Source organism: Eutrigla gurnardus, assembly GCF_963514095.1.
Source record: "Eutrigla gurnardus genome assembly, chromosome: 19".
Classification (NCBI taxonomy): Eukaryota; Metazoa; Chordata; class Actinopteri; order Perciformes; family Triglidae; genus Eutrigla; species Eutrigla gurnardus.
In genome coordinates, this window is record NC_139930.1 from 16,730,065 (window position 1) to 16,754,848 (window position 24,784).

General features: G+C 46.5%; 1 protein-coding gene across 4 annotated transcripts in view; it reads left to right on the forward strand.

Annotated features, from left to right (window-relative positions):
- Window positions 1-21,396, forward strand: part of sez6l (seizure related 6 homolog (mouse)-like) — a 33,686-nt gene extending 12,290 nt beyond the window's left edge. Inside the window, exons 2-17 of one of the 4 annotated variants that reach the window (XM_084035565.1) lie at window positions 6,226-6,645; window positions 7,635-7,771; window positions 11,854-12,049; window positions 13,221-13,406; window positions 13,547-13,718; window positions 13,837-14,003; window positions 14,145-14,339; window positions 14,563-14,701; window positions 15,241-15,437; window positions 17,730-17,924; window positions 18,432-18,623; window positions 19,652-19,846; window positions 20,249-20,299; window positions 20,527-20,641; window positions 20,718-20,823; window positions 21,188-21,396. In XM_084035565.1, the coding sequence (XP_083891691.1) occupies window positions 6,226-6,645; window positions 7,635-7,771; window positions 11,854-12,049; window positions 13,221-13,406; window positions 13,547-13,718; window positions 13,837-14,003; window positions 14,145-14,339; window positions 14,563-14,701; window positions 15,241-15,437; window positions 17,730-17,924; window positions 18,432-18,623; window positions 19,652-19,846; window positions 20,249-20,299; window positions 20,527-20,641; window positions 20,718-20,823; window positions 21,188-21,220 (2,696 nt within the window). In that variant the 3' untranslated portion in view covers window positions 21,221-21,396. The remainder of the gene's footprint in view (window positions 1-6,225; window positions 6,646-7,634; window positions 7,772-11,853; window positions 12,050-13,220; window positions 13,407-13,546; window positions 13,719-13,836; window positions 14,004-14,144; window positions 14,340-14,562; window positions 14,702-15,240; window positions 15,438-17,729; window positions 17,925-18,431; window positions 18,624-19,651; window positions 19,847-20,248; window positions 20,300-20,526; window positions 20,642-20,717; window positions 20,824-21,187) is intronic. The other 3 variants (XM_084035566.1, XM_084035567.1, XM_084035568.1) reach the window with 3 other exon arrangements.
- Window positions 21,397-24,784: the final 3,388 nt, after the last annotated feature.

A 24,784-nucleotide genomic window follows, 5' to 3' on the forward strand; every position in this document is an offset into this window, starting at 1 on the left:
GTCATTATTTTCTACGTAGACGTCATCAGAACTTGAGCAACTACTGGTGTTGTATCTGCTTTGGATCGACGCTTTGAGCTGGTTCAACCGCCGTGTTGCCATGGTAACCCGTATTCACTACGTCCTCGGGTGCTTGGAGCGTTTAGGTAGAATCACCTCGTCGTAACATTCTGTTACGTTGGAGCGTTGCTCGGTGATCAGATTTCTACTCTTTTCTGTCGTCGTAGCGACTCGGTTGAATGTGCTGGCGGCGGGTCAGCAGTTTGCGGTTTCTGTCCGTGTGTGAATGTTCTGGACGGCTGCTGTGTGATTGGCTATTGATTTGTTTCTTCCCCCTCTGTGGTCTCATGCAGGATGTGGGTCTATGGTTGTGTTCATGTAGAGTCTTTTCTGTCCTCAGATACTAAACGCTTGTTAAAGTTTTTAAAAGTTTTCCCCTTTAAGCCGGCCGCTGCTTCTCTAACGTACGACGGCGTTTCAGGTCACTGTAGGAAACAAACCAAAAAGGAACGGAGACCAGAGGGGCAGTATTCAGAGGAAAAAGCACAAATTTATTCCGATGCTAACAACAGCATCTATGCTAGCTAACGTCCCATGAATGTACATTTATGTTTGTAATGAATCATCCCAATGTGTGACATCACCTTGTTAACCTCGTTAAGGTCCTTAGGGTGATGATGTTGATGTTATTGTTGCTTTTATTCATATAAGGACAAACTGTCATCGAGGAAGTAAACACGTTGCTTGACCGGATGTTTGCTGTTGCTATGACAACAAGTGAAAGCTAAGTAGCAAATTTGCCACTTTTTCCCCCTGAATATTGTCCCCCCTCTCTCAGTGGTCCTGATACGCCGTCGGACTAATCATCCAGATTTGAATGAATGAACTTGAATTAAAATGCTGCCTCAGCTCTTTTGCATCATTAGTGGAGGCATGTTGTCGTCTTAATCCCTTGAAAACCAATTCAAACCGAGGCTTTTATTAATCAAGACTTTAATTTGATAAGTGCCAGGGATTATTATTCTTATTGTTATTCTTATTTTGGATTCCATGAAAACATGATAAGGGAATCAGTTTTAATGAGGCGGCTAATAAGGGTGTACACTTGGTGTAAATGATATGGATGCTAACAAGCTTGTTTACATAACGTGTGTGTGTGTGTGTGTGCGTGTGTGTGTGAGAGAGAGCAGAGAGGAGATTGCCTGTCGACATCACAGCTCAGAGGTCATACGTGATTGGTCGGGTCGATATCTGCTCTGCTTTCACTTCCAGGTTTATTCCACTCGCCGACCCCGAACTCAGTTCAGGCGTTAATTCTTAGATAGCATTGACGTGTGTGTGTGTGTGTGTGTGTGTGTGTGTGTGTGTGTGTGTGTGTGTGTGTGTGTGTGTGTGTCTTGGCAGCTTGTCCGTTCCCACACAGGAAATCATTAAATCAGCGCGGCGTGCTTCATTTACCCAGCTTCCCCGGATTTGAGACGCCGACAACAAAAGCTGCGTTTCTACCTTAATAACATGAACCCGGATGGTTGGGGTGTCCTGGTGCATAAATCAAGTGAGTCCAATCTTTGGGGTAGTTTATACAAGGATTTTAGTCCTCGAGTACAGATTGCAAATTAAAAAAATGAAATAATCTCTGTCGATGTGTTTGTCAAAATTGATGCAAACTTTGAATAAATTAGTGAACATTGTTGTATTTAGCAGCAGGGGGCGGAGCTTCAGAGCTCATGGACCACCATGGGACCTTATTTAGAATAAATATGAATGGTCATCAACGGCAACAGACAAATTATTTTATTTTTGGCAAATTTGAATTTGTCAATTCACGTTAAGAAAGTCCCATTTTCACAGCTTCATTCTAAAAAGCCAGTTGTTGGATTTCTTCTCTCGTTTAAGGTTATATAAACATCCCACACCCCATTGGCGGTACGATAGCGGAAATGAGTCATTGGGCTGAAAGTAGAGCTGTTCATTTAATATTTCCAGGAAGAATGCCAGATAGAGCTGATGCCCCCCCCCCCCCCCCCCCCCCCTCAGGATGAAAGTCTGGTTCTGTTGATCAACAACAACTAAGGGGGTCAAAGGGTTAATGTCCATTTAAATTAGATCAGTGAAATCATTGTACTTATTGCATCCAGTTATTCATATTGATCAGCAAATGCTGGCCACCAGGGGCGACTCCTCTCTGGTTGTATAGAAGTCTATGAGAAAATGGTCCTACTTCTCTCTTGATGTATTATCTCAGTAAAACCTTGTAAACATGAGTTTATGGTCTCAATCTCTAGTTTCAAGTCTTCTTCAATCCAGCATGATGTTCATTTAGTACATTATGTCCATTTAGAGTCCACCAGACCAGAAAGCAGGGGATGCTTTTGGGGGCGGGGCTTACCTGCTGACTTAACACTTAGCTGTAAAGTTGACCTTTATTTATGAAGCTAACTTTGTTAGGAGCTTCACACCAGAATCCACATGGATCCAGATCCAGTAAGGGTTGCTGGATCCACCCATCGCTCCTCCACAGTCCAAATATGTTCACTTCCTTCACTGGTTGATAGGAATTACAAGAAAAATGCCGAACTCAAAGCTTCAAATCTGTAGTCCACAAACCAATGGGGGGGTGGGGGCGGGGGGGGGGGGGGGGGCGTCACCGTGACAACGTCCACTTCTTATAAACAATGTGATGGTTACACTTGGCAATGAGGGTCTAAGCTACAAAAGGAATACTTAACGTTTAACGTGCTGGAATTTAACTCAACGTAGTGAGAGTAATTAGATGTCGACGTTCGTGCTGCTGAAGTGATAACCGACATTTCTTGTTCATGCGTCCGAAAAACTGTCAGGAAATAGACTGCTGCAGCGTCCAGACGGCTGAGTGTGTGTGTGTGTGTGTGTGTGTGTGTGTGTGTGTGTGTGTGTGTGTGTGTGTGTGTCTCCATGGGGAACGGACGGGGCAGACAGGGAATGTATTCCAGATACAGTCGCTGCCAGTCTGCCGGTCTGACGAACCACCTTAAAACAGCCGCCGACTCAGAATACAAATGAAACGCAGACAAACAGACGAGCTGTCTCACTTTCACAAACACACACCAACACACACAAACACACACACTCAAACATACACTCACACCAACCCACAAAGGACCCAATCCATATCGTTGGCAGGTTTCCTTGAAGCCTCTTTACTGTTTAGAAGTTGCTTTACAACCTCGTGTTGGAGTTGATCTCTCTCTCTCTCTCTCTCTCTCTCTTTCTGTCTGTCTCTCTCTCTCTCTCTATCTATCTGTCTTTCGCCCTCTCTCAATACAATTCAATTGATCTTTATTGGCATGAAAATTTCAGTAACAAAGTTGCCAGAGCATCAAAATCATTTTTCCAGATATTAGGATAGTACACAATAAACAGTAATAAAGATTAACATTGATTTATATGAATTATATTAACAGTATGGACTATATATTTATATTTGTGTGTATATATATATACATATACATATCTTATACATACATTATCATACATCTCTCTCAGGGCAGGATTGAACACAGTGTCTACCTCTGTTTTCTGAGGATGCAGCCGTCTTGTAGAAGAAACCAAATTGATGAGTCATCTCTGGTCTTCCCCAGATCCACTAAGATAAAGTTAAGTCCAGCCTCTCGGCCTGTTGGAGGGATCGGTGTGTGTTTGGTTTGAACGGGTTTGAACACCAGGAGCCTTAAATCCAGACCACTGTTTCCTCAGACCTGCCAGCCGCTCATTGATTTTCCCTTTCCTCAGGTGTGTTTGCAGGTTTCTGTATTTTCCACCATGCTGAGTCTGAATATGATGCTTATTGATCTCTGAACGGTGCCGGGAAGACGCCGAGGCGATAGCTTCCCTTTTTACCTTTGCCCAATCAGGAAGTGGTCTTGGAAAACCCGACTGTGTCCACCCAGGACCTCTTCCACTGGTGGGTATGAACAGAAGCCCTACGACCAAGGCTCAAACTGTTGATGCTGATAGCACTGTTAGCTGCTAACCACCAGCTCAGACGTCATTGTGTACAGAGCTGTGTGCAGAAAGGCTATCCCGCCTGTCTGGGTTGTAGCGGCCAATCACAGGTGGCATCAAACTGAAATATTACATTTTAGAGATCTGGGCACCAGAAGGATCCGGTGCAGGAGTCCAACATCGGCTGTTGTCACCACAGATTGGGCTTCCTGGAGACTCTCTCTCCGGATCAATGAAATCTCCACTGATGTCCAGAAATAGTCGTCCTGATGTATCGCGACCGCTGCACCCCGGGGAATCCCGGGTACCGCTGCACCCCGGGGGCGTGCCGGCGCCACGGATCCCGCCGCCCTTTGAAGCATCAAGGCTTCCCAGAACGCTGTCGGTGCTCTGACCTTTCAGGTCTGCCGAGTACTTCTGGACACGATCAAACAGACAGACCTGTTAAACAAGGTCTGGTTGTTACGGTAACGGCCTCCATCTGACCCCTCCACACCTGCTACGTCACATGAAATCAACTTACAGGTGTAGTTCTTCTACATACTGATTACTAACAGCAACACATCGGCTGGGTGCGTCCCAGTGTAGACTGGTGCTTCTTTGCTTTTCTGTTATCCTGCTGCATTATGGGTCCTCGCCCCCCTCGCCCTCCTCGCTGCTGCAGCTTCACAGCAGGTAAACAAGCCAGAGCTCGTTCACTGATTACCTCGTTTCCTGGAAAGGAATTAAAAATACAAAAGTGCAAACTCACAGTTCCTGGTAGCTCCAACCAGACGTTTAAATGAGATGTTCTCACGATCTGATTGTTGATGTTCTTACATAAAAACACTTTAAACTCGAGGTGTTAAAGATCTCAGAGAAAATCCTCTTTAATTAGAGACGTTGTTTAGTTTAGTATGCGGGCAACAAAACGCTGAGTCATGGTTCAACCAGAAGGTTTTTTGGGAAAATGTTGATGTGAAAGTGAGTCGATGCTTTTGATTTAATTGGTCTCTGGTGATTGTCTGTGTGTGTGTGTGTGTGTGTGATTTGCATAATAATGATCCCCCCAACTCCAGATATAAAATAAATAAATATATATATATATATATATATACCGTCTCTCACTGATAGAAAGTTTGCCGAACATAACGGAGGATTAATTTCCTGTCAGTTGTCAGAAACAAAATGATGTTCTGACGGCTTCTGTGTCGGCGCTGCTACCTGATTGGTTCAGATGAATAATTAAAGCCCAGATGTTGTTGACGTCTATTACGGCACAGATTGTGTTTACAAACCAGGTTTCGTGATTAACGTGGCTCCGTTTAGTTTCCACGGAGAAAGACGATAGAAGCGTCGTCGAAGGCTGGACGATTTTGAGGTTCGTTTGATGGAAATTTGCAGTGACGTTCAGCGATGAGAGAGAAATGAGTGATTTGATACAACAACAAACAAAAACAGCTAATGATGATAAAACAAGGAAATAACTCCTCTCTGGTTGTATAGAAGTCTATGAGAAATGGTCCTACTTCTCTCTGCTGGCCACCAGGGGGCGACTCCTCTCTAGGTTGTATAGAAGTCTATGAGAAAATGGTCCTACTTCTCTCTGCTGGCCACCAGGGGGCGACTCCTCTCTGGTTATATAGAAGTCTATGAGAAAATGGTCCTACTTTTCGGATGCTTTAGGGGGCGGGGCTTACCTGTAGTTAGCTACTAAGAAAAATTATGTTCTGTTTGGAAATGAAAAGCAGCAGAATGAGGGGAAGAAGGCGTCAACAAAGAGAGACTGATGATTTAAATGACAGCGAGGCTCCAGTTCTCTGGTTCTCTGGTTCTCTGGTTCTCAGACACTCAGACGGAGGCTGTAGTGAGACAGCTTATTCAGTGTGTCGTTGTGGTGAGGATGGACGTGTGTGTGTGTGTGTGTGAGTGTGAGTGAGTGTGTGTGTGTGTGTGTAAATGCTGCTCTGTGCTGTTTTGTGAACTAAGCTGCTGGAGATGACGTTTTAGCATTCACGACCCAGCGCTCTGCCTCGCTGTGCACTTTTCTCCCAAGTTTCTCCTCCTCTCCCATCCTGTCATGCTTAACTGTCTCTCTGCTACACCATCAGCAGTGTGTGTGTGTGTGTGTGTGTGTGTGTGCCTGATAAGCCCAGCAGGATGCTAACAGAACCTCCCAGACTCGTGCTCCCGATGCATTTTTTAAAGATTAGTTTTTTGTCTTGCCAGTTGAAATTATTCCTATTTTATTATTATTTCCAGATGAAGAAGTCCCCGGAGCCCCCCCCGGCATCACCATGCCCCCGGCGCCGACACCGGGCGGCACCAAGGAGAGCATCGCCAAAGCCAGAAGCCCTGGCTCGCTGGCTGCAGGTCTGCTGCAGGCGGTCCTGACCCAGAAGGGACGCCTGGGCTCCCAGAAAGGGGAGGTCCTCCCCTCCGCTCTGCCCCAGAACCTGCTCCCTCTCCTGGGCCGAGGGCTCGCCGTCGGCTCCCTGCCCGGGGGTCAGGGGTCACCGAGGAGGGTGAACCCCCCGGCGATGGCGTCGGACCGAGACGCCGGTCCGAGTCGGCCTCCTCCTCCCACGGATCTGGAGCTGGATCACACGCCTGAGCCAGAGGACGCCGCCGCCATTGCGACCACGGGGCTGGACGAGGACACCGACACGGAGACGCCTTCAGGTACGTCCAATCACAGACAAACAAGTTACTTGTAGTTTCAAACGGGACACGAACATCGGTCTCCTGGTGGAAAGTCCTGTGTTTGTCCCCAGCTCTCGTTTGGTTTACCCATAATGCAGCGGGCTGGAAACAAACAATCATGCACTAAATTGTCCATCTTTGTTTTGACCAACTTCCTGCCAATCAGCTGACTTGACTGACACTGTCACCAAAAGGTTCAACTTGTATTTGCAGTATTAATAGTTTATATAATAAAAGATCGACACTTGGTATTGCAAGTACTTCCCTCCCACCCCTAGTTTTGAGGTAGTTGTACTTTACTTGAATACTTCTGATTAATCCTGCTGAGTTCTTCGGTACATTTCAGAAATTAGGAATATAGATAGTGGCCCAGCTTCATCGTCCAGTCCTCCACAAAAATATCTTAACAACTAATGGATGGATTGTAATGAAAATGTGTTCAGGCGTTCATGTTCCCCAGAGGATGAACCCTAATGAAGTTGGGGATCTTTTCCTCTAGCACCACCTTGAGGTTTTCACATGAAAGGTCTACAACTACTATTGCATTTGTTTCCACGAACACAGACATTCATGTTCCCCAGAGGATGAACCCGAACACACTTCGAGTGGGTCGAATTATTTTATCAGCCTTTCCTTTTTTGTTTTAAAGGAGAATCGTACTCATTCTGCGTTTAAGTACTCAGATTCTTACTGGTGACGGAGTACTTGTACCTTGTGATACCACGTTTACTCTGAAGTGAAGTATCCGAGTACTTCGGGTTTTTTTCCGAGTCACCGTTAACCGCCTCGCTGCGTCTGCCGTGTAGCCGCTTTGATCCGGTAACTTCCATCATAAATTAAACACAGCAGGGATTTCCACTGAGTTTGTAGTCGTGCTCACATTAAAGGGTTTACAAGGCAGGCTGAGAACAACAAACACAGAAGTAAATAAATTAATTAATAAATAAATACCCCCCCCCCCCCTCCAGCTCTGAGCTGCCTGGTGAATTTCTCCGACCCGGAAGGATATATCGACTCTTCTGATGACCCGCCACTGTCCGACGGCGCCTTCTTCCACTGCACCTACACGGTGACGGTGTACACCGGCTACGGCGTGGAGCTGCAGGTACACACACAAACGCACACACACACACACACACACACACACACACACACACACACACACACACACACACACACACACACACACACACACACACACACTCACTGTGATGCTGGACATCACGCTGCAGTCGTGTGTTCACAGTCTGATCTCAGGTTGAACTCTGCCTCCTAGTGGCAGCCGCTGGTACTTCTACTGTTCTTCAGTAAATACTGTACCTTGGTGTTTGGTGCATAATGGTTAATTTAGTAATAATACTTCCAAAAGCCAAAAGTTATTCATTTAAAAATTCAAAGTAAATACATATACATACATATATTGAAATTTGTTTAAATATAATAAAACGTGCATTCGTATTATATTTCCAGACTGTCCTCCTCGAGAAAACGACCACATAGGTCGTGTGTCAAGCACCGAATTACGACCATATGTTACGTTTCAAAATAGCGCGCCCTCTAGCGGTCAAGTAAATATCGACACTCCGGTGTCTCAGACGATCGCCCCCCCCACACGTCGACCTAAACCTACCCCGATTCCACGACATCTTCCCCCCACCCCCTCCCCACCCCCCCCTACCCCCCCCCCACCCCCATCCCCCCCCCGCGCGCCCCCCGCGCTACCCCCCCCCCCCCCCTAAACCTACCCCGATTCCACGACATCTTCCCCCCACCCCATCCCCCCCCCGCGCGCCCCCCGCGCTACCCCCCCCCCCCCCCCCGCGCGCCCCCCGCGCTACCCCCCCCCCCCCTAAACCTACCCCCCCCCCCCCCCCCCCCTAAACCTACCCCCCCCCCCCGCGCGTGCATCATCGGCAGAGACCGCCTCCACACGTCGACCTAACCCTAACCTTAACCACTACTATCGTTGCGGAAGAATCTCCGCAATACGCTCCCAGAGGTCGTATTCGAGTGCATGGACCAACGACAACTGTGGTCGTATGAGTTGGAGGACTTGTTGCATATTTCATTTGAAAACAATTAGGTTATTTTTCCATTTTTTTTATATAAATCTTTCACAGTATCAATTACTTTCCTTCACATTAGTGTTAGAATATTGATCAAATAAAGTTGAATAATGTCTTTCTACATTTGTGAGGACCGTCTTTGACATCCCAGACAAGGCCAGTTTATTTATGATGATGATGATTTTTAAGATGATTCAAAGCACTTAATGAAAACATCAAAACATCCAAATAAAGTGTAAAAGAAACGGGCAACAAAAGGACATTCAAACAAAATTACAGAATCGAAAATAAAAACAAGGTAAAGTAGAATAAGACAGGTATAACATACAAGAAAGTCTTACAGCGTAAGAGATAAAAAATAAGGGTTCAGCCTTATTTAATCCGAGCGAGAGCTGCAGCTGACCTGCAGTTTGTTCCAGATATTTGGGGCATAAAAAGTGAGCGCTGCTTCTCCTTGTTTAGTTTGTGTCTGGGGACAGAAAGCAGACCTGAACCAGATGCAGCAGGAGACCAGAGATGAACTACTCTCTGCTTTAAACCAACAGTCATTTCTTTGACAGACAGGAAGTCAGTGTTCCTAACCTCAATGCTATTCCCAACACATACTCCAATGGGACATGCCCTGTCTGAAAATATTTTATTTATATAATACAATCTAGTTCAATTTGATCATATCATAGAATGTTTTTGATTCCTGTATTGACCTGGCGCCTAAAAGGCTGGGATGATGGTTTGATCCTCCACCACTCCTTCACTTCGCCTTTCCATTGGAGAAAACATGATGAGGTGCCCTCTAGAATGTCTTTCTAGTGGAGAAAACATGATGAAGTCCCCTCTAGGATGCCGTTCCAATGGAGAAAATGTGATGAGTGCCATCTCGGAATACCTTCTAGGGGAGAAAACATGATGAGCACCATCTCGGATTCCCTTCTAGGGGAGAAAACATGATGAGTGCCATCTAGGATGCCTTTTTATTGGAGAAAATGTGATGAGTGCCCTCTCGGATCCCTTTCTAGTGGAGAAAACATGATGAGTTCCATCTCCGATGTCCTTCCATTGGAGAAAAACATGATGAAGTGCCCTCTAGGATGCCTTTCTAGTGGAGAAAACATGATCAGTGCCCTCTCGGATCCCTTTCTAGTGAAGAAAACATGAGTTCCATCTCCGATGCCCTTCCATTGGAGAAAACATGATGAAGTGCCCTCTAGGATGCCTTTCTAGCGGAGAAAACATGATGAGTGCCCTCTCGGATCCCTTTCTAGTGAAGAAAACGTAATGAGTGCCATCTCGGATTCCCTTCTAGGGGAGAAAACATGATGAAGTGCCCTCTAGGATCCCTTTCTAGTGGAGAAAACGTGATGAGTTCCATCTCCGATGCCCTTCCATTGGAGAAAACATGATGAAGTGCCCTCTAGAATGCTGTTCCAGTGGAGAAAACGTGATGAAGTGCCCTCTTAGATATCCTTTCTAGTGGAGAAAACGTGATGAGTTCCATCTCCGATGCCCTTCCATTGGAGAAAACATGATGAAGTGCCCTCTAGGATGCCGTTCCAGTGGAGAAAACGTGATGAAGTGCCCTCTCGGATTCCCTTCTAGTGGAGAAAACGTGATGAGTTCCATCCCCGATGCCTTTCTAGTGGAGAAAACACGATGAGATGATTCCTGTGTGCTGGTGGTCAGCTGCATGTAGAGCGTGTTGTTTTTATAAATTAGCCTCATGTCCTCACGACAACGGTGTAAAACTGAAATTGGTCCTCACTAAGATAGCGATACAAGCACACACACACACACACCAAATGTAATTTCCGCTCACTGCAACTGACAGTTTTATTGCTGCGGCACACAGATTTCCTTTATCACCAAACAAAATGCCAGAACGGGTCCTGCTTCGCTCTGATGTGTCTAATGATCCCCACAGCGAGGGCCGAGAGACATTCTCTTGTTTTTCATGGCTTACGAAGGAGTCGTGTGACATCACAACACAAATTGAAAAGCTGAAGACAGAGCAACGAGGTCTAAGAGGTCTAACGAGGTCTAACGAGATCTAACAAGGTTTAACGAGGACTTGAATGAGTAGCTGGATGAGCTGGGATCCACTGACTGTGTGATACAGTTCATGATTTTTTAACGCTCAGCGTTCGGATCACCTTACGGCTGCGTCGGTTCACGCCGGTGTTGCAGCGTCTTGGCTTTTCATTTCCGTTTAGTCTCACAAGGAGCCAGAAATACTTTTCTAAGTCATTATTTAGGAACTTTGTGGGGTCATTGTGCGAGCGAGTGTATTTTAGTTGTCTAACTTTATGAATTATTGACGCTGTGAGGAAATGACTCAACTGGTCTGAGGGTGAAACGTTTCTGGGCGTCTTCAGAGATTTATTTGTGGGTAACGGAGCTAACTTCCAGGACTCGGGTCTTAGGGGGGGTCTCGGGTCTGAGGGGGTCGTTAGCTGTCCATATTGATTGAAGCCTCCTTGAGGCATATTTGTGATATTGATCACTAAACACTGCCGTAAAAAATAATGAAACAGCTGTTGATTTCACAACAACACTATAATTCATACACTTCAAAAGAAGACGAATGAACTTCCATTCAGTCGATGTTGAGATGAATTTCTCCAAGCTGAAGCATGAAAGACCATTCAGACATAAAGAGTTAGTAAATGTTCATTATGAGACCATTTAAATCATAATAATATATATTACATATTTATAAGGTTAGAAGCTCCTCTTCTGTGGTCTTTCATTATCTTTTCTTTTCAACCAGCTCACTCAGTCTTTGTTACATTAATAAGGAATAGGAAACAACAAACAACCGTTTTATGGTGTCTTTTAAGTGCAACCTGAGGACCATTTAGTCTTAATGATATAAATATACAAAGAATAAAAAGAAGGACTAATAACTTGGATTAAACCTTTCTCCAAATGATGCTTCCTCCGAAGGATGCTTCCTCCAAAGGATGCTTCCTCCGAAGGATGCGACTGCTGAATAGGGAACTATTATGTAGAATTCTTTGCACTTTAAAAGTCCAGTTTTGGACTTGAATCCACCGGCGGCTACCAAATAGCTCCTTTGCGGGTCTAGTTGCTCTGCTTTGGTCTCAACCTCTCCCCGTGTGTTCAGGTGAAGAGCGTGAACCTCTCGGAGGGCGAGCTGCTGTCCATCCGGGGCGCGGACGAGCACGGCGCCCTGCTGGTCCTGGCCAATCACACGCTGCTGGTGGAAGGTCAGGTGATCCGCAGTCCCACCAACACGCTGTCGGTCTACTACCGCTCCACGCCGGAGGCCAGCGTGGGCGTCTTCCAGCTGCACTACCAGAGTGAGCACCGACACACACACACACACACACACACATATATCACCTCTCAGATCTGGATATCAACGTATTCAAACGCACCGCGCAAATCCAATAAGTGCAGATCCCTCCTCGGGGCCCGAGGGCCCGCTTGCGCTCTGCGTACGTGTTAATTGCATCAGCAAAAGTCTTCTCGTCTAATCGCTTAGCACCGTGATTGAATCTGTCGTGTGAATTGGCTGATGAGAGCTCTGATTAATTGGCTCTCATCTCATTAGGAGGCTGAGGACATGGGAGTGTGTGTGTGTGTGTGTGTGTAATGGATATGACACCGACTGGAAAGGAGGAAGCATCAGAGTGTTCAGACCCACCTGTGCCATTAATCTCAGCCTTCTAATCCTGTTACATCAGCTGCAGGTAGAACGAGACGAGTTTCACTGATTGAGAAGGAAAAATACCTTCAAACAGAGAGAGAGAGAGAGAGAGAGAGAGAGAGAGAGAGACGAGGAGGCGTGAAAAACAGCGTTGAGGGAATCAAACCAACGAGAGCATACAAAGCCTGTTTAATTGCGATAAAGTGGAGTCTGCCCGTGGGTGTTTGATTTCTCCAGTGAGCCTGGAATAGACGAGGAACAGAAACAGTGACCTAAAGTGCTCATTTACAAACGCTCCAAAGCTGACTGTAATTAATTAGGAATAATGGAAGAAATCAGCCGTTTCAGCTGATCTTGTTGTTCCGCTATAAAAGGAAATCAAACCGTTGAGTAGATGTGTTTGTGATCCGTCGACGTGAAGTGAATGGAATAATTAGTGAGGAATAAAATGATCCGTTTTATGAGCTTAATTTATTCCGATATTTGTGAAATATTATATTCTTTCAGATATTACACCATGATATATATGTGGTCTATGTTTACTGTTTGCCAGTGTTGTTTATTCATTGTTAAATTTGTGTTTAGTCATTTATTCTGAGATATTAAGTCATTATGATATTATGTAATTATTTTGAGATATTAAGTAATTTTGTGGAGATACTAAGTCATTATATTGAGATATTAAATCATTATTTTAAGATATTAAATCATTATTTTAAGATATTAAGTCATTATTTTGAGATATACTAAGTCACTATTTTGAGATATTAAGTCGTTATTAGTAAGCCATGCACCCCCCCCCCCCCCCCCCCCCCCCCCAGTCTTCAGGCTGAGCTGCTCGCTCCCTAAGAGGCCTCACTTCGGGGAGGTGTCGGTGCTGGACCTGCTCCCTGGAGGCACCGCCCGTTTCCACTGCCATATGGGCTACCACCTGCAGGGGGAGCCGCTGCTCACCTGCCGCAACGCCTCGCTGCCGGTGTGGAGCGGCAAGGTGCCCAGCTGCCGGGGTGAGTCAGGGGAAACCAGACCAGCGACGAGATCCTGGACCTGAGACCTCATCTGTTAAACTGACAAACATCTGAAATCAGACGGGATAAATAAATAATTTGAGACCTGGTCTAATAAACATGAACTGGTCTTTCTGCAGCTCTTTGTGGAGGCTCGGTGAAGAACGCCACTGTGGGGAGGGTGCTGTCTCCGTCCCCCCACCACGGGCCGAACGCCACCCAGGACCGCTCCTGCTCCTGGTCCCTGGAGGCCCCCAAAGACCAGAGGCTGCACCTGCACCTGGAGAGACTGGCCCTGGGAGCCACAGACAGGTAGACCGTGTGACATGTATATATATGGTGAATGAAGAAAGTGGCATTCAAAGTACAAGTACCTCAAATGTGTACTTGAGTAAATGTGCTAGGTAACACTCGGCGTTGCTCCCGGCAGGTTGGTGCTGTGGAGCGGTCTGGACGCCGGCTCCGTGGTGCTGTTCGACTCGGGTCGGGGGGGCCAGATCCCCTTCGAGGGTGTGATCAGCGAAGGACCGGCCGTGAGGATCCAGTTCATCACGGATCAGCCGAACCACAACACAGGATTCAACATCCGCTACGAAGGTACGGAGGCCTATAATCCCCGTGTAATTATGAAAACAAATCAGGACCGGGAAGTGGTCCAGGAAGTGGACTGCGAAGTGGTCCAGCAAGTGGTCAAGAGAGAATGACTTCCTGTTCTCGTGTCTGGTTTCCCTCCTCCAGCGTTCGAGCGCGGTCACTGCTACGAGCCGTACCTCCAGAACGGAAACTTCACGACCTCCGACCCCCTGTACGGCGTCGGGGCCGTGATCCAGTTCACATGCGACCTGGGCCACGCTCTGGAGCAGGGCCCGCCCGTCATCGAGTGCATCAGTGCCAGGGATCCGTACTGGAACGACACGGAGCCGCTGTGCAAAGGTAACGCCAGCAGAGATGTTCCTCTTCTGTGATTGGTCGGTGTCCCTCCAATGAAATCCATTTTCCAGTTTGTCTGAACCAACGACAAAGAATTTAATCATCCGACATTTGTAGTTTGATTCTGTTTTTTCTCCTGTCAGTTTTATTGACACTCAAACTGTAAGTTGTTCAGCTGGTTGGGTCGCTTGGAGGGTCTCTAACCCCGCCCCCCATCTCTCTGCAGCGCAGTGTGGCGGCGACCTGTCCGGTCCCGGCGGCGTCATCCTGTCTCCCAACTGGCCGGAGTGGTACGGCGAGGGCGAGGACTGCAGCTGGAGGATCCACGTCGGCGAGGACAAGCGAGTCCTGCTGGACGTGCAGCTGTGAGACACACACACACACACACACACACACATTATCATAAAAATGCATGCTGGGATATTTGTCTGTTCCTCATACTGAAGCAGTGACAAAAACCCAAATCCCGATGAACCAAAAAGAGGACGTGCTTCCATCTTTATGCTAAGCTATGCTATGCTAAGCTAAGCTAAGCTTAGGCTAGGCTAACCTGCTCCTGGCTGTAGCTTCATATTCACTGAGAATTTAAATTATATTGATTGAAGTAATAACACCACCGTCAGTCACCAGGCGACAGTCCAACATAATTAATAATACGTGTATTTTGTCTCATGAACATAAACTGTTAATAACCTCTTTAGGTAAAACACAGCAGGATCCGTCAGCTTTGACCTTTGAACTTGAGTCTGACAAGCTTCACACTAATCCTCTTACATACTTCAGTCCTTTGGAGATTTATCATATTTGTGTATATATTACACATAATTCAACTTTCACCAACACCGGCTTGTCTGCCGTGAAGCAAAAAAAAACTGTGTTTAAACACGTCAAACTCTCTCCTCAGGCTGAACATCAGTGACAGCGACATGTTGACCATCACCGACGGCGACGAGGTCACGACCCGTATCCTGGGCCGCTACGTCGGAGGTAGCAGCCCCTTCAAGCTCTCGTCCACGACCCCCGACCTCACCGTCACCTTCCATTCCGACCCGGCGGGCCTCGTCTTCGGCAAGGGCGAGGGCTTCATCATCAACTACATGGGTGAGTCCATCATCAACAACGAGAGGGGGGGGTTCATCATCAACTACATGGGTGAGTCCATCATCAACGACGAGAGGGGGGGTTCATCATCAACTACATGGGTGAGTCCATCATCAACAACGGGGCCGGGAGTATTGAGAGAGGTTTTGCTGTTTTTGTGGTATTTCTAGTCAGAAACATCTTGAACAACATCCTTTATTCTTCCTCTTTCAGGCTTTAAATCAGCTCCTCCCCCCAGGCTGCCGTCTCTCCCTCTTCCTCATCTTTATTTGTCTTCACTTTCATTCCCCTCCGCCCTTATTCAATCACGTCCTATTTGTCTCACGTCTCTCACAGCCCCCCGAAGTTTTAACAAGCGTCCGAATCAGCTCGTTTCTCACTCGTCCGTCTGCAGCCGGCGATTCCGTCGGAATCCAACACCCGACTCAATTTACTCACGAGAACCGTCCAATTTACCTGTCGCCCGCTGACATGGCACGCTCCCCGGCGGAGTAAATCAAGTAGACACAGCGCAGTGTGTGTGTGTGTTTGTGTGTGTGTGTGTGTGTGTGTGTGTGTGTGTGTGTGAATAAATAACTGCCACACACACATTCATGCAGCACAGAGGAGGAGAGCCGAGTCGATACAGAATGAATAATTGATCAGGAACTCCAACTTACGGATCCCAGCAGGCCCATTACACGGTACGCCGTGATGCGAGCGCGTACGCCGGCCCATCCATCATCAGATCCAGCATGAATGTGCAGAGACACGCAGACCAGGACCCCGACTAGAGACCGGGACCCCAAAGGACCATACCTGTCTAGTTCTGACCCCCTTTAAAGGACCAGACCAGTCTAGTTCTGACCCCCTTTAAAGGACTATCCCAGTCTAGTTCTGACCCCCTTTGAAAGGAGCATACCAGTCTAGTTCTGACCCCCTTGAAAGGACCATCCCAGTCTAGTTCTGACCCCCTTTCAAGGACCCGACCAGTCTAGTTCTGACCCCCTTTAAAGGACGAGACCCGTCTAGTTCTGACCCCCTTGAAAAGAGCGTACCAGTTTAGTTCTGACCCCCTTTAATGGACCGTACCAGTCTAGTTCTGACCCCCTTTAAAGGACCCGACCAGTCTAGTTCTGACCCCCTTTAAAGGACGAGACCCGTCTAGTTCTGACCCCCTTGAAAAGAGCGTACAAGTCTAGTTCTGACCCCCTTTAATGGGCCGTACCAGTCTAGTTCTGACCCCCTTTAAAGGACCATCCCAGTCTAGTTCTGACCCCCTTTAAAGGAGCCTACCAGTCTAGTTCTGACCCCCTTTAATGGACCGTACCAGTCTAGTTCTAACCCCCTTTAAAGGACCATCGTACATTTTGTGGAGGAAAATTTCACATTAAAAGCGTATTTTACTTATTTATTTATTATGCCGTCATCTGTGTAAGGTTTGAACCGGATCGATCCGGACTGAGATCTGAAGCCTGACTGTGAGATCTGAAAGCTGAAGCTGATTCTCAGCATCATAGAGACAAACATGAGAAGCTGAACACGTTAAATCAAAGATCAGAAGAATGTTTGATTCGGAGAGATTTGAGAGGATGAAAACCTCCCGCTGCTCCTCTGATGCAGCGTGAAGCTTTCAGGGGAAACGATGTTATTCATTTAGGAAAATGAAAAACATTTCTGCCAGCGAAAACACAGAAAACCCGACAGATTCTGGTTGAAACGGCGTCTTTGAAGCGTCACAGTTTGAGGGTCTGATGAGACACTGCTGTTACAGATTAGAAGCTAAAGTCCCTTAACCAGCAAATAACTGGCTTTACTGAATCCAATATTGATTCTCGTCTGATGACATGGTTCCCAAATATTAATTTAATCTATAATCTTATAATATATAATTATAAAACGGAGTAAAACGTATATAGAGACAAGATGGAACTGATAAATAAGTGGGTTTTTGGGGTAATAAACAAGACAAACTAGCTTTCAACCCAATCTCATGGTCTTCATCGGTGGAGTTTGCTTGGTTTTATCACATGAATCCAGTGTGTCATGTGATAGAGTCCTTTACCTCCGCTGATGAAGACGGTGAGATGTGGTTGAAAGCCAGTAAGTGGACTTTTAGTGGACGTTGACTGACGGCTCGGTTTCACGTGGAAGTCTGAATTAAAAGGTCTGACAAAGTCCATCATCCTGTCACACGGTCGACGGTTGAGCCCGCCAATCTTCCTCTCGGCCAATCAGACGTGGTCTCGTTCTCTTTGGGTCAGATCGTCAAATCAAAGCCTTTTTTAAAACGTTTCCTCTTCCTGTTCCCAGAGGTGTCCCGGAACGACTCCTGCCCAGACCTGCCGGAGATCCAGAACGGCTGGAAGACCACGTCCCACATCGCGCTGGTTCGAGGGGCTCGCATCACCTACCAGTGCGACCCGGGCTACGACCTGGTGGGCCGGGAGACCCTGACCTGCCAGCTGGACCTGTCCTGGAGCTCGCAGCCCCCCTTCTGTGAAAAGAGTCAGTCTCTGATGAATGCGTCTGTGTTTGTTGTTGTTGTTGTCACGACGACGAAGAAAAAAAAAAAAAAAAACACAGCCGAGAGAGGGGGGCAATATTACGAGAAAAAAAGTTGCAAATTTGCGAGTTTATAAATACATATAGCCGATATAATAAACAAGTTATTTGGTTCCGCTAACACCGGATGTTTGCCGTTGCTATGACAAGAATGAGTCAACCCAACTTGTGACAACGCCTCGTTAAGGTCCTTAGGATGATGATGTTGATGCTGATTGGCCGATATAAACAAGCTGCTTGGCCGTTGCTATGACAACAAGTGAAAGCTACCGCTAGCATCTTAGCCCAACCGCCCCGATCAATAAACACCCATAAGATGACAATTTGTCCTCTTATGAATAAAAGCAACAATAAGCATCAACATCATCACCCCGTGGCCCTAAAACGCTGTCATACGTTGTTGTTCACGAGAAAGTGAGACGTTTATTCCTTCCCCCTCTCTGGTCTCAGTCATGTACTGCTCGGACCCGGGCCACGTGGACCACTCCACCAGGTCTCTGTCGGACCCCAAGCTCCTGGTGGGGACCACCATCCAGTACAGCTGCAACCCCGGCTACGTCCTGCAGGGCGGCGCCACCATCACCTGCTACGGCCGCGAGCCGGGGACGCCGGTGTGGACGTCCCGGCTCCCCCACTGTGTCTGTGAGTATCGGAGGGTAACCGTGGCAACGCCGAGTTCTCAGGAGGCAATGGAGGTAGCACAGAGGAGGGAAGTTTGTATGTGTACACGAGTATGAGTACTTGTGTACTTCTACTAGAGTAGAGGACTGGACAGGTTTTATTTGTAGCATGTTTACATTTTGGTTTCCATTTATCTAATATATATATATTTTATTGTCATATCTATCTTTATTTAAATTTCCCCCACGCTGTATTTTTATTTACAGGGTTATTTCCCACTATTTTGTAGAGCAGTTGTCATAGTTACCTAGTTTTTCAGCACCAGCTAACCATCGTCACCAACAAGAGTGGCTGTAAAACAGGAGACTCGGTGTAAAACAGGTCGTCGTGGGTGGAAGTCATGTGACTCAGAGTGTAACCTGTAATAGTATCTGATGCATGAGCTCATACCCTTAATGAATTATTTATTCAGTCATCAGTGTTGGGAATGAGTCATCTTAAATGGGGTTTTGTTTTTCAACTGAAAAACTCAATTCAAATGAATACTACTACATGCATTTGTGATACTTTGTGTACTTTTACCAGGAAACAGAGTTGTGAGTAACGGTTATTAACAGTTTTTGACGGTTTAACGTGTGTGTGTGTGTGTGTGTGTGTGTGTGTGTGTGTGTGTGTGTGTCAGGGATATTAGTGCCTGTGTGAAGTGTTTGATATGTAAATGAGATGCTAATGTGGCGTACCAATCAGCTCTCAGCCACCTGGAGGAGGGGGCGGAGATTACCCATGAGTCACGTCACCTCAGCCACCGCCAGTCAGATATGTCAGTCAAGCTCAACAGATTCATGCAGCTTCCTCTTCTTCATCTTCCTCCTCTTCTTCTTCTTCTTCTTCTTCTTCTTCTTCTTCTTCTTCCTCTCCTTCTTTTTCTTGTTCTTCTTTTTCTTGTTCTTCTTCTTCTTTTTCTTGTTCTTCTTTTTCTTCTTCTCCTCCTCCTCCTCCTCCTTCCTCTCTTCTTCTTCTTCTTCTTCTTCTTCTTCTTCTTCATCCAGCCGAGGAGTCCGTCTCCTGCGAGAACCCCGGTCTCCCTGACAACGGCTACCAGATCCTGTCCAAGAGGCTTTACCTGCCCAGCGAGTCGCTCACCTTCGTCTGTTACCAAGGTTATGAGCTCATCGGCGAGGTGGCGGTTAAGTGCATCCTTGGGAACCCGTCGTTTTGGAGCGGCCCACTCCCGCTTTGCAGGGGTGAGCAGAATGATGAAACGCTGCGTCGGAGTCCTGCATGAAGACAGTGTTCTACAGTTCGCCTCGTGCTTGTTGAAACACAGATTGATTTGATGCATGCTAACCGCCCGTTCGCTAAACCCCCCTTCTGCCCAAACCCACGATTTGTCCAGTCATAGCTTAGCAACTGTAACTAGGCACCCGTATCAAAATGTGCTCATTTAAATGGCAGTCTGTGGTGCAAACACATCGGTTCTGATCACGACGTATGTGAGATTGTAAAGACGGACCTGCAGCTCATCTGGCTCTGACGGCGCTAACAGCACGCCGGTGTACGCGGGGGGATTAGCGAACGGTTGCCTGCCTTGATTACCGATGCAAACTCCACAGGAAGTGTGATGTCATTTGTCATGTGACTGACAGAACGATGTCTTGCAGCCAACCACGACTGCTTTGGCAACCATGCTCTGGAAGGTGAGTCTCATCCGAGTACGAAGAAACAGAAACGCTTGCTCTGCATCTGCAAAACAACATTAACCTTCCCGCTGTGTGTGTGGTCGTCGTCCCTCCGTTTTGTAATCTATGTGTTTTGTTCTTCCACCTTCGTCTGCTTCGCCCTCAGCCGGGAACGTTAAGATGTTCGTACTTCCTCTCGATGCCGATGCTAACCTTGTTTTTTTGTAATTCCTGTGTGCGTGAAGTTGCCGAGGCCACCGCCGGCTCCACGCTGGACGGAGGGAACATCGCGCTCGCCATCTTCATCCTGGTCCTCCTGCTGTCCGTGCTGCTCGGCGGCGCGTACGTCTACGTGACGCGGTAAGAACGTGACGCAAAAGAATGATTGAAAAAAAAAAGTCTGCCAACTCGGACTCAGCTTGATTTTGTGTTTTAGGTGCCGGTATCACTCCAACTTGAGGCTCCCTCTGATCTACCCGCATCCATACCGACAGATCACCGTGGAGACGGAGTTCGACAACCCGCTGTACGAAACTGGAGGGGTGAGTACCAGGATGTAACGCTAATCACGCTCACAACTTCTCTTCCTGATGATAAAAACACGCTAAGATGACGTTATGTTCGGGATGGAACGTAGCTACGTTAGCTAGCTAGCTAGCAGGACAAGCTAACGGCTGCGTTGGTGACGTACCTAGCTAAGTTAGCTAGCAGGAGGAGCTAACCGCTGTGTTGGTGACGTATCTAGCTGTATTCTTTTTTACCAAATAAGGTACAGGGAGGGGCGGGATTTGGCCTCTCTGTAAGCACCAGTGCTACTGATGATTGACAGTGAGATGGACCAATGGGTTCGTTTGTAATCTTCATTTGAGATAATAATAATAATATCCTCCGTGTTCTCTCCTTCAGCAGGACACTCGTGAATACGAAGTATCGATATGAGGTTTCTGAGACCAGGACCGACCCGAGGCCACCCCGACTCTTCGCCCCCCCCCTCCTCCCTCCTTCTCCGCCCCCCCAGGAGGAGGCGATGTAAATACAAATAGATGATGTCCGAAAGGTGGGAGACAGGAGGACATAGGGGAGAAAGACTCAGAAACCACAGAAGAAGAAGAAGACGGGTTTGGCGTGAAACCGGAGACGGGGACAGGACGCCGCACGACAGATGTGGATCGAGGATTTCATAATTATAAAGTCAAATGTCCATCGTTGATGCTATTTGTGGTCTTTGATTTCATGTGAACACTTCCTGCATCACATTAGAGGACTTGAACTGGCGAAACACAGGGAGGCTTTTATTGTGAAGGAGTCACAGGAAACCTGTTTTTAAAAGCATAAACATTTGTTTGCTTACTTGATGCACCATTTTTAAACATTTTCAACATTTGAGTTCACGTCCGACCCGAGAGAATTTGCATTTATTTGGCCTTTTTTCGTTAATTGAAACCGTGTTCTCACAGGACTAGCATCACATGGGGGCTTCACGTTCATATTCATTTATAATTTCCAACATATAGCGTTGGGTGATATGGCCTAGAAATAATAATGCGATATTTTTAGCGTATATTGCGATACATGATAAATATTGCGATCTTTTTTAAATTGCCTCTAAATTGCGTCAGAAATGCACAATTTAACCCTTTGATGGCTGCAATCACGCTGGTCCCTGCTTGAAAATAATCATTACAAATCCAACAGCATCATCTAGTGGTCGGAAGCAAGAATCCGATGGAAAAATCCCTCCCATCGATCCAGCTCCGCTCTATGGATGTAGCCTAGCACTCTTAAAGGAGTCATCACCTGGTTTTATACGTATCCAGCCCCCCTTGGATCGCTTTGGATCAATTCGTAAAACTTATTAGAAAAAAAAAAAAAAATTTTAATCAAACATTGAGCTTGTTCTGACCATTTTTCGTACCGCGATTTTATCACGCGAGATTACGCGCGAGGTTTTGACTGGTCCGGATGTGCATTGTATAATATGTAATGAGGCGCGCGTTGATTCGCCGCAGGAAGGACAGAGCCGGGGGGGCTTGCCTGCATGCAGACTCCAAAACATAATGGCGGCGCTTCGGCGATTTCAGGTAGCGGACGGGGCGGGGTTGGGTGGTGAAAGAGGGGTGGGCTTATGCAAGTAGCCGCCACGGTGACGTCACCGAAGGCGCAGAATCAAAATCTCGTGCTTTAGGAATGCACACCCTTGTGTGCTATTCCTGTTCGGAAAAAGAGCAGAAGCGAAAAAACGGCGCCACTTTCAAACTCCAGCCTTTCAGGCAAGTTTCAACTGAGGTCAAACACAGATATGCATGTTTTAACAAGAGAAATTGCGATTTCCTGGTGATGACTCCTTTAAAGCTGGTTGATGTTAGCCAAGAAGCAATCACTTATAAAAGAGGCTATTTTTCAAATGGAGTCTGGTGCAGCTCACTCCTCTAGATGACATCACTTCCTGTTGAATATTCTCGTCTGAATGTAGAGGGAACAACCGTCCGTACTTCAGACCGCATGTTGAAACGTTTTCTGGAGTCGTGGCAGGTGAATGTTTGTCTTGTTTTCTGCGTTTCCAAGGCGATGAAGCAACTTCCCGCCGACATTTTGGCGCCGTTTTTTTCCTCAAAGTGTTCGGATAACGGATTTCATTAGGGCGCCATTCAGATACCTGGTCACGCCCACCTGGAGTCTGAACCAGAGCCGGGTTTTTGTTCGTTTACATCCACACTCGTGACTCGCCGTTTCTTGCCACAGAACGACACCTAAACAGGAAGGAAGTCATTTTTTCCCTCGCCAAGTCGCTGTATCCTGTCCCCGAACCCCCTCCAGCCTGCAATTAAGTCCCCTTCGAGGCTTTTAGACTCCAGTCCGGTCCAGATCTGGCTTTAGCTGTTAGTTAAGTGGTATTTAAATCTAGGACTTTGGGGTGGCGTCTTATTTTTCTCACATAGTAGTTAGATGGATGGCTGTCGTACACCGGGTACCAGGTAGACCAGGTACCAGGTAGACCGGGTAGGCCTACCTCGGAGTCTCCAGGTCTGGACCGGCTCATGGATCCTAAAGAGTCCCGTGGAGGGATGCGATGTGAATAGCGTAGCTGTAGTTAACCCGACCGGAGCCCGATGATGAAACCCACCAGATGATGTATTTATTTTGATGTACTGTATATGTGATGTTTTATGCAGATTGATAAATGTACATTTTCATTATGAGAAGACAGATGTTAACAGTTTCCCTAAATAAACGGTAAAACTTTAATAATAAAAAATAAAAAAAACTAGAAAAGACTTAATTTGTAAATGAATTGAATCTGATTTTATTCTCCTTCATGTCAGAAGAACTGTGGACTAACAGCAGCATGAAGTCGGTTTAATGTTGGTGTCGGAGGTTTGTTGGGGTTGTGGGAGGCCGCGGGTCGATGCAGGATTACAGTAAGTGGCTCCTCCTGTCTGCCGTGTATTGATTAGGTGTGCAGCCTCTATTGATCGGCGTTGGTGTCGGCCTGCGTGATTCCACCGAGCAGACGAGGAAGCTTCAATCGCTGCTTCACGTCCACTCAAGTACAATTTTGAGGTACTTTTACTTAATCTGGGAGGAAAATATGAATTTATTTGACAGCTTACTTTTTAAAAATCTTCGACTGTTTGGTTTGGAGAAAAATAAGTTTATTAAATTTTTTTTTAATTTTATCAAACTGTCACTACATCACAAGACAGATGATCCTTTTGGTGTCTTTTGGTGCCCAAAAGCAAACAACCAATCAGAGCAGAGCCACTCTGACGCAGCAGCCAATCAGCTTGTGAGTTCACATCAAACTAGGCAGCACTGCTAAAATACTTATCGATTCTGTAACTGCGTTTCCTGTTTCGCCCATCAAATGTTTTTTCAGAAACATTTTTTGTGAACTGAACTTTGGGACCCAGCTTCCACGTTGAAAAGCACAAAACTAAGCCCCGCCCCAAACTAAGCCCCGCCCACCAGCCGAAATGTTTCTGATTTGATATTCAAAGTGAGAAACAGCCAACAGAACACAGTAACAGCTTATTGATCCATATCTGATCGGCGCTGCCTACAGTTTAACAGTTTGATCTGAACTCACAAGCTGATTGGCTGCTGCGTCAGAGCCTCCTCTGCTCTGATTGGCTGTTTTCTTTTGGGCACCAAATGGTAGCATAGCATCAGCATCTGTCTCATGTTCTACTGTCATGATGTAGTGACAGTAAATATTATAAAAAACTCTTTTTTTAAGACAACCACTGCAGCTTTAAGATATCTGAAAACTAAACTACACTTTTATAAAAAAGCATAAAATCATATCACTCTTTGAATTAGAGGAAGAAATAATTATTTTTATTCAGCCAATTTGGGCTGAAAGCGTTGAAGCTTTTCTAATGTAACCATTTAAAAAGAGCCTTTAATGGTGTTTCCCATTAGAATGATTCATGGAGGTGAAATGATCCCGTTAATTATGCTGCAGATAGATTTGTGTTGTTGTTGTCGAGGTTTGGGAGCTGC